This window comes from Nicotiana sylvestris, chromosome 3 (assembly GCF_000393655.2).
Source record: "Nicotiana sylvestris chromosome 3, ASM39365v2, whole genome shotgun sequence".
Taxonomy (NCBI): domain Eukaryota; kingdom Viridiplantae; phylum Streptophyta; class Magnoliopsida; order Solanales; family Solanaceae; genus Nicotiana; species Nicotiana sylvestris.
Genome location: NC_091059.1, coordinates 205,493,703 through 205,503,425, shown reverse-complemented (window position 1 = coordinate 205,503,425; position 9,723 = coordinate 205,493,703). Strand labels below are relative to the sequence as shown.

The 9,723-nt window shown below is 31.8% G+C and overlaps 1 protein-coding gene, 1 long non-coding RNA gene and 1 other non-coding gene across 4 annotated transcripts; all 3 read right to left on the bottom strand.

The window, feature by feature from the left end:
• Positions 1–800: 800 nt before the first annotated feature.
• On the bottom strand, positions 801–2,478 carry LOC104213215 (uncharacterized). Its single transcript, XR_011405932.1, has 3 exons — positions 2,313–2,478; positions 2,060–2,180; positions 801–1,172 (listed from the first exon to the last, which is right to left on the bottom strand). It is a non-coding gene; the product is annotated as an uncharacterized lncRNA (long non-coding RNA).
• A 204-nt stretch (positions 2,479–2,682) lies between these two features.
• Positions 2,683–4,572, bottom strand: LOC104213216 (uncharacterized). 2 transcript variants are annotated; one of them, XM_070168661.1, is made up of 5 exons: positions 4,444–4,572; positions 3,435–3,705; positions 3,265–3,361; positions 2,881–2,965; positions 2,683–2,797 (listed from the first exon to the last, which is right to left on the bottom strand). In XM_070168661.1, exons 1-4 carry the CDS (start codon positions 4,546–4,548, stop codon positions 2,962–2,964), a joined length of 477 nt encoding a protein of 158 aa, XP_070024762.1. In that variant the 5' UTR covers positions 4,549–4,572; the 3' UTR covers positions 2,683–2,797; positions 2,881–2,961. The 2 variants fall into 2 exon arrangements, with proteins under 2 accessions (XP_070024762.1, XP_009760967.2); XM_009762665.2 differs by lacking the exons at positions 2,683–2,797; positions 2,881–2,965 and adding an exon at positions 3,146–3,180.
• A 1,126-nt stretch (positions 4,573–5,698) lies between these two features.
• LOC138888847 (small nucleolar RNA Z221/R21b) lies at positions 5,699–5,784 on the bottom strand. Its single transcript, XR_011406426.1, has one exon. It is a non-coding gene; the product is annotated as a small nucleolar RNA Z221/R21b (small nucleolar RNA).
• Positions 5,785–9,723: the final 3,939 nt, after the last annotated feature.

Here is a 9,723-nt window from a genome sequence, read left to right as displayed (position 1 = left end):
ATGGTACACTATCGATTCTATAATTCATCTAACTTTTAGGTCATTGATACAGAGACAATTGTTAATACAATATATAGCATAAGGCTTTAATAATTCCTTTTTTTTTTTGCACATATATTGTATAGTCTTCCATGAAAAATGGTTGGCATTGGACTGAATGTTCTTCCAGTTTGTGTATATATTGTTTCTTTGTTTCATGTGTAGGGAAACAGAAACTGTTACAAATATAATAATTACCTTCCAATAGCATAATAATTTTCTTTTTTAGAATGTTTTGAAACAGTTGTATAAAGTTTTTGATTGAAAGAATATATGATTTATGATTGAAAGAACACCAGATTTGCTCCCATCCATGTTATGAAACTTGTTTGAAGAAGGCATCTTTAGTTCCTTTGAGAATTGCGTTAGATGAAAAGAAAGCTGAGAGCCAAGTGTATTAGGCCTATTTTCAAGCCTGCTATGAAGTCATACAGTAGCAGCACGCGAAAATTGACAGAAGTGTTCTATTTGCGAACTATGACATGTAAAAGTGGTTGCTGCATTCCTTTCATCTCTTAGTAGTGAGTTCCAGGTTTATCATATTCTATTGGGACTACTTTAGATGTATAAAATTATTTCTGTAATTGCATTGAATATTTTTGGCTTACTGCTACTATGATGTAATCGAATTTGAAGTGCTAACAATGCTGCCTCATCGTTAGCACCTTTAATGTCATGCCATAAAAGTTCAGTTAACTTGAAGTAACTAATGTGTTGCATCAAAAACCTTAATAGAAAGATTGAAATAACTACTAATTAAATTCATGATTAATAAAGATGAATGTAGATCAATATTTAGACGATTTGTCTCCACATATAACTTGCGCAAATAATAAAAATCTTTACTTTCTTAATTGCATAGCTAAAGGCATTTCAGTAGCCAGTCATGGATTCTTTTCTTTCTTAATGACTTTGCGAACCTTGTTGCTAGAGAGTTGAGAATTGAAGTCATCATCTTGTCCTACTGTTGATGCCTTATTAGCGGATCTACTCCTCTTGTCATACGTCTTCAAAGGAGATATTTTTGCATTGCAAGCATTACCATCTTCTAACACGGACGATCCACTTTCTGACACACTTTTCTCAATGGGAGTTTGTAAAACAGACTTCATCTCACTTTCGGCCATAACATCCTACAAAATAGTAAACATTATTTAATAGCAGTTGGAGAGCAATACCACCATTGATTGCATAATTTTGACTAAAAAAATTTTAGCAAGTAATGTTGATTGGAGGGCGTATATAAGGTTCATGAACTGGATACCAGATGGACTGAAAATGCCTGAACCTAAGCTTATTGACCATGTGGGGTTGGACTCTGCTGTCTTTTTCCAAAGTGTCTTGCTAGGGTATGTCTTTCTAATTATTGATATCACTTTTGGAGTCATAAATCAATATGTCTTGTGTTATCATATATGTGCTATTGCTTAATAACCACACCGTTGATCAAGATAAAAACCATACCAAATATTGATACGTACTGCCAAGGCTGGTGGTAGTTCACCAAGAACATCACCTAGCCCACCAGTGTCTTAAACTAATATCTTTTTCATCTTCTTAAAAGAAAGGATAAGGAAGATTTCTCCATCTCATAAAAGTTTTAATTTCATGAAATTTACCCCAAAAAACTTCTCTCCACTTGAGCTTTGTCCATCAAAAAACTGTGGATCCTATTAAAAATAAAGCCAAAAAAATATTCATCTTATGAGTGTAAAAATATTTATAGTTTAATTTTGTATTCACAGGTTTGTGAATAACAATGTTTACAGTGATAGTGTCGTCGAATTTTCCGTATTCCTCCAGAAGTTCATCATCATCAGTAATCTTAAGAACATTGTAGATTTCGACCTGTGACTCAATATTCTCTTTCTTAACAATAACTTTGAACATGAATTTTTTATAAAGAATATCGTCCAGTTCAGTTGGATAAGAACAATCAGCATCCCCAATTGAGGTCTACACCAAATTTTCGAGGTTAGAAATATTATAATTGACAACTAAATTAAGTTTAGTATTATACCTCAACTAATCCTTCCTTAAGTTCTTTTGCGGACTTCCCTATAAGCTGCATAGCATCGCGATTCCAAAGCAATAATGAGATAAAAGCGGTTCCATCCATAACACGAACTTGAAGCCTATACCTGCAACTCAATTTTGATTAACTTTATGCATATTTTTTATAAAATTATATATATATATATATATATATATATATATATATATATATATATATATATATATATATATATATATATATATATATAAGTAATTACCTGTGAGTAATAGAACATGCTTCTTCATTGCATTTCTTGCAAAAGTATGTAGTACCAACTTTGTCAACCTTTCTAGTACACTTGTTGCATGCCAAGTATGACCATCCTTGGTCAAGTTCCAAATTCACCAATTTTGCCGCAATCCAATAGCTACAATCCTATTTAAGATAAAGAAAAAATTATTGTAAATGCAAAACAAAACATAAGGTACATATAATATTATAGTAAATTAAACTCATTTGCATGCACTTAACTAAATAATTATTTAAACAGTACAATTCCTTTGTCATTGTAAATGCAACACAGAAAACATAAGGTAAATAAAATTGTAACACTAAATTAAACTCACCTACGTACACTGAACTAAATCCCTAATAATTTTAAACAGTATAATTCCTTTGTCTAACTCATCTCTAACAGAGTAACTTTGCTGTGAACTTGTCTAAGTGATCCGCTCAAAGTTTGATTGACGTACTGCCAGGAATCTGCATAAGTCGAAAATTGTTATTTGTCAATACTGTTTTTATATTTTTTGTACATATAGAAAAGGATTGTACACTTGACAAACCTGGATTTAAACTCAGTTGATTGCGGCAGCGTAGGATTAATCCATATCTTTGTCTGATACTAACAGCTACGCACTGAGTAATTACCTGTGTATCAGATTTACTATAATTATAAATCTGAAATTATATAATATTTATAAACTAAAATTGAAAAATACATGTAATTAATGGTAAACCCTCGAAATTTTTGAGCTTTCATATGTTGGAAAACAACAATCAAAGGTTCATCTATAGATTCAGTCAAGTGATGTTGAATTTGATCCACAAGTTCACTCTATAAGGTTGCCAAAATCCTGTTCCTCCTATACGTTTTATGGTAAAACTTAATCAACAACAATATATGTAGTTTTATTGTAAAGTATTATTTTTATTTGCGAATGACTTACTGATCATCCTCGAGTACAACATTAATAAAGACACTTTGGTCGTCTCCTTGTTTGTAGGTCTTAACATCTTCATAGGTCACAACCTGGCCAATAACATCTATAAATATAATAGTTAGTAACATAGTTTTACAAAACCTACCATTTAAATAAAAAGGAAAAGAAAGACTTACCGAATAATTCTGTCTCATCGACATCATATTGATTTGTTAGTTGGTCAAAAGGACGCAAGTTAAAGATGTTCATATGAAATCCAGGATCAGTTGTTTCCTCAACAAATGTCTTTTGTGTAAATGTCAGCCTCAAGTTGTGTGTCGTAGTCCTCAACTTCAAATTATTTGGTCCGACAACAAAATAGCTCATACGATATAAGCGAAGTTCCTGTATCTTGTTCCTAAAAAACTTAACAACATACTTTCCGATTGAAGCATGTATACGATCACCCTACAAAATCATATTCCTTATTAGTGCATAATTATGAAGCCAACATTAAGAGACAGAAAGATGAATACCTGTAGTACACATATTTCACATATAAGCGTAGTTTATGTATATTCATCCGATGATAGTCTAAGCAAAGCAACCAATATGTAATATATATGCCAGTTGATATAGTTTTAAATGTCCCATAAAGATTTTCGCACTTTGTTAAATTCATCTTCTTAGATACTTTCCAAAATTTCAAGTTGATATAGTTTTAAATGTCCCATAAAGATTTTAAAGTTGTCTTAGTCATTTAGAGCATGTTGAATTTCGGTAAATGTATAACAAAAGTTGGAACTATTAGTACCAATTAAAGGAAGAAAGCCTTCTTCATTATAGGGAATAATTGGGTCACTTCCAGTTATCTAATCTCATAAGAGAAAACAATTGTATTTTTTGATAATTGCTTAAAAAAAATCTATTTTCCTAAAGCATCTCATCTTACATTCAAACTTTGTTAGACAACCATCCTCTCTGTTGCAACTTTTCATTTGACTTCTCTTCTCAGGTTGAATTAAGCCATTCTTTACCCTTCTCGAGGAACATCCACTTTTGTAAGTTAGTGATGTTCTCTCCGTCTCATCCTCAATATTGTATTTCCAAATCTCAAGACCATTATTTTTTTCTTTTTCATATTAAGACACCGTTCACTAATATGCATAAAGTAAGTAAAAGAATGAGGCAAAAATAACATGTTACCTTCGAATCGTGTAAAACCAATTCAATTGAAAGCGGTATTTCCGCCTTAAATCGATTCGGGATTATCCACATTCGAACGACTCTAACTTTGAGATTCCATTGCATCGAGTTGCCTGAAATTTGTTTGATATCACGAAGTTGTGTAGCCATAATTGCAAAGCAATTTTAATCAGACTGAGTAGATAAAATAGGAAGTTGAAAAGAATTCAAAAATATAAAGTGCACAAATCAATCAGTTATGGACATGTAGATAGAATAGGGAGTTTTGGTTGGAAGCCCACGTTTAGGAGCACGATCAGTCGTGGGTTTTTAACTGACTGCTTTCCTGCGTTTTTTCTCAGTGGTGGGCAGTTGCTGATTAAAAAACAAAAATTAAGAAAGTGTGAGGGTTTTATTTTTTTTTATAAAAGCCAATCAAAAATGGGGAGGAGTTCTATTTTTAATAGGTAAGTGTAATAATAAATAATAAATAAATGAATAGAATAACTCAAAAACTCAATCGTGGGACACGATCAGTCGTGAGGTTTAGGATACTGTTTTCTTTGTTTTAATTTTTCTTTTTTCTTTATAAAATTAATTGGCAAATTTGAGTGGGTAGTTTTTATTAGAAAACGGCCAACAAAAAAAGTGGGAGTTGTTTTTTTCTTTTTGTAATTTCCAAGTATAATACATTATCTGCCAAAATATTGGAGGAAGTATACAATCTATCTGAAATTCGTAGGTTGCAAGTTTATTTTCCTGATTTAGTTTAAATTAATTTTGAACTCCAACTATGTTGGAGATTTGTCTTAAAGTTTGACATGTGTTGAATTGTGGGTATTCCACTTGGCATCCTATTATAGTTTTGTCTTTGTTATTCAATATAGATAGATTTTTCTCCAATCGCCTTCAATCATCCATACTGATTTGGAACAAATTAAGAAGTAGCAAAATTAAAAAACTAAATATAACTATATCTTCCGGACACCTCCCACTCCAATAACTTCTCATAATCGCATTCTTTTCCGCTCCATCCTTCTTTACCGATCACTACTCATTTCCTCCACCTCAAATATGAGAGTAATTCAAATATAAAATATCCAAAGATAAAACGAATCTATTAATAGAAAAAATAATAATAGAAGGGAGCCATCAGGAACCAAAATTGATCCCTAGAATCTTAAGGCATAGTACGGTCCACGTCATGGTTTGATCTTTTCAAATATCGAATCACATGGCTAATAAAAAATAATCAAAACAAAAGAAGTAAGGAAAGGAGCTCAGAAGAGTATATGTGTATGAGAAATTTAACATCACTATAATCAGAGTGGTGTATGACTTTCTCTAAATAAATGCGGGATCATAAATAGAAGATATTCAAGAAGAATGAAACTAACAGTGAACTTGGGTTTGCCAAGAATATTCTTGGTTCTATTGGGTTTTCTAATAATTTTTCACGCATTATTTCTACCCAGTTATATACAACTACAATATCATATCACTTAAATATAAATTTTATACAAAATTATACAATATATCTTTCATATATTTTGTATCTGATTTATACATAGTAAAACCAAATTTTATACAACAAATTATATATTATACAATTTATCTACAACTTGCACACACTATTTCTATCCAGTTAAATGCAACTACAATAACATACAACTTATATACAAATTTTATACAATATGTCTCTTGTATATTTTGTATCTGATTTATACATAGTAAAAACAGATTTCATACAACTAATTATATATTGTATAACTTATCTACAATTTTCATACATTATTTCTGCTCAGTTATATACAACTAATATATCATACAACTTAAATATAATTTTTATACAATGTTGTTCGACTTTCATACAATAGTTATATATATATATATATATATATATATATATATATATATATATATATATATATATATAAACAGAATATAAGTTTTCTATAATTGTTCTACAATTTTACTATAATTTCGTAAATATAATGTATATCATGTCTTCTTCTTCGAGTTTTAATCTGAAATTCAACCAAAATCAAGTCTAATCTTCAACAAAACACCCTCAAAATTGAGATATAAACTCCAAACCATATTCACAATTGTTTGCAATAACACTCAATCCAAACAAATAATGATTTTTCAAAATTCAAATTCGAATTCAAAGCTTCAAAACTTTTTAATGACTGTCAATGGTGGAGTTGTTGTTCTCTTTTCCTTTACTTTATATTACTGAAATTAGGGATTGAGAGATAGAGAAAGACGTAGAGAGAATTTCCAATTCTTTGCAACAACATTCAATTCAAACAAATATTTTTTTTTTTTGGTGAATTCTCTAAGAAAACACCCAAATCAAATGTAAGAATATCGGCTCCTTTGCCTTTTTAGGGTTGTTCTTTGAAGCTATTTTCTTCTTCATTGAAAATCAAGCTAAGCACAGACGTTAATGGAGGTGATTTTTTGAAGAAGAGAGTAAAAATTTAAAATGCTTATGGAAGAAGAGAGGAAATAGGTGTTAATGGAGGGATTCTGAATTTTACGAAGAGAAAATCGTGGGTGAGTGCAAGATACGTGGGGAGGAGGAATGTGGAGAGAAAAACGTGGGGGGAGTGAAAGATACGTTAGAGTGATTTTAGGACACTAATTATTATCATTAATTTCCTTAAAATGTACATAAATGGTAATTGGGTATATAATATGTAATTATAGTAAAACTTAAGTAGGGAGGGTAATATAGTTTCATATAGTGTATAGGAATGTAAAAATAATGTTGTACGGTGGGCCGGGCTGAGACCGGGACCGGACCGGGCCCGCGATCCTAACGGGCTAAACGGGTCTGGCGGGCCGGTCCTTAATGGTGCAAAAAGCCCGTGGCGGGCCGGGTATGGTAAAAAAGCCCACGGGCCCGGGACCGCTAAGCCCGGGACCGACTGGCGGGCCTAGGCCGGTCTTACCGGGCCTAACGGCTACTTTTTAATTTTTTTTTTTTAAAAATAGCAACGGTCAAAAATTAAATTTATAGTCGTTGGGCTGCAATTTTGACCGTTTGAAAGTTTAAAAAATAGTCATTTGTCCCCCAAACTTTATATAATTACACTTTTTCCCAATTCTCAACTATAAATACCCCCTCATTCTTTCATTTTTACTCACCAATTCATCAATCTCTCTCAATCTCTCTACTATAATTGCTTATTTTATTGTTGAAATTTCGTGAAAAATTGTGAAGTTGGTGAATTGAAGTATTCAAGTCTTCAACGATTTTCAATTTTCAAGAAGTTGTTCGGCAATTCGGTAAACGCGTTCCAACTCTTAAGTTTTAATATTATAGTTTTGTTAGTTTTATTTAGTATAATTATAATTAATATGGCATTTTCTTTGAAAAATATTTTTGGTGGTAAGGGTAAAGCTAAAATTGGTGAAAGTAGGGGCCAACCTACTACCCTTCCCCCGGCTCCCCGACCTAGACCTAGTAGACGTCCTGCTGCTCCTATTATTCTTGATAGTGATAACCTCTGTTTTTAATTTTCCGATAGTCAATTTTGCCATAATGTTGCACCAGGTCAAAATTTAGATGATGAAACTATGAATGCTCTTTATCCTAATGAAACTATTTTTGAAAATGATGAGGAAAATGAGGATGAAGATGAAATCCAACCGGATTTAGATGATACACCTACTAGTCCTGTTAATAACCCAACTGATGTACCGTCCGACCCACCTGTAGAAACCCCTAGTTTTAATAGACAACCTTCTAAACGCCTAGAAACATCATTAGTTTGGAATTTTTTTACTCAAGTAAGAGAACAAAATAAGGCTAAGTGTAAAATATGTGGGAAATTACTGGCGCATAAATATACCGGAGACCGTAGCGGCACGGGTAGTTTGACTAGGCACGTAAAAACACACCCTAGAGATAAAGCTAGATATTTACAAATGAAAGTGCAGCTAGAGGGAACATATTAGAAGAGTTTTTAATCCTACTTATAAAGGTTGGCCTCGCGCAACAGTTAAGAGCGATATTTATAAATATAAACATGAATATGAACAATATTTGCGGTATTTATTTACTCATATAAGTAATCGGATTTCTATTACTACTGATATTGGTAGAAGTGGTAATGATTGTGATTATCTAACTGTTACAAGTCATTGGATAGATGAGGAGTGGACAATGCAAAAACGCATTATTGCGTATAGAATAATTAATTCATGTCACACAGGTAAGTTTATAGCTAACACTGTTGCAGATATTTGTAGATATTTTTGCTTTAGAGATAAAATAATGGCAATTTCTATGGATAATGCTTCTAGTAACACTAGTGCTATAGGCATACTTACAACAACACTAAATCCTGCATTTAGGAATATATTCCATGTTAGATGTATTTGTCATATTTATCATTTAATTGTCGGTGATGGTATGCGAATTTTAAATTTAGAAATTGAAAAGGTTAGAATGGCTCTTAATTGGCTTTTTTATTCAAACCGTAGAAGTAGACTAAGAGAATATTTTAAAAAATGTGATGAATATGGCCTTAGAGAAAGAAAGGTTCCTAAACCTTGCCCGACTAGATGGAATTATATGTACGAAAGTTTAGTAGTTGCATATGAATATAGAAACCCAATTAATGCAACGTTTAATGCTCGGGTAGGTGGTGAGGATGATGATGAAATGCTTACTACTCAAGATTGGACGAATGTTAAAATTCTTATAGATTTTTTAGAACATTTTCAAATTGCTACAAATGCATTTTCTGGGCAATATTATCCTACTATTTCAAACTGTTTAGTTTATATTGCAGCACTATGTGATTTGTTTGTTGAATTTTCGGAGGGTGGGGAAATTTATCAACTTGCTATAAATGCAATGAAAGAAAAGTTTAAAAAATATTTTTTCCCTATCCCTCCTATTTATGGTGTTGCTGCAATGTTAAATCCTACAATGAAATTAGGAGGTCCTCATTTTTGGTACTCAAATATTTATAAGGCTTTAGATCTTTCAAATGAGGAATTTGCTACACTTGCAGATGCAAAAGCCTCAATTAAAATTAATGCTCTTTCAATTTACAAAACTAATCTTCTCTAACACTATAAATACCCCCCTCCCTCTTCTTCATTTCAATACTCAATACTCATTTCTCAATCTAAATTTCTCTCAATCTCTCAATCTCCAATTTTCAAGACTTCAAGTCTCAATCTTAATTTTCAAGTTACATCATGTCTCGTTCGGAAAGAGTGCGATTATTTATTTTGCACTACTATGAAGTGCTTGAAGAAAATGAAGAAGGCCAAATA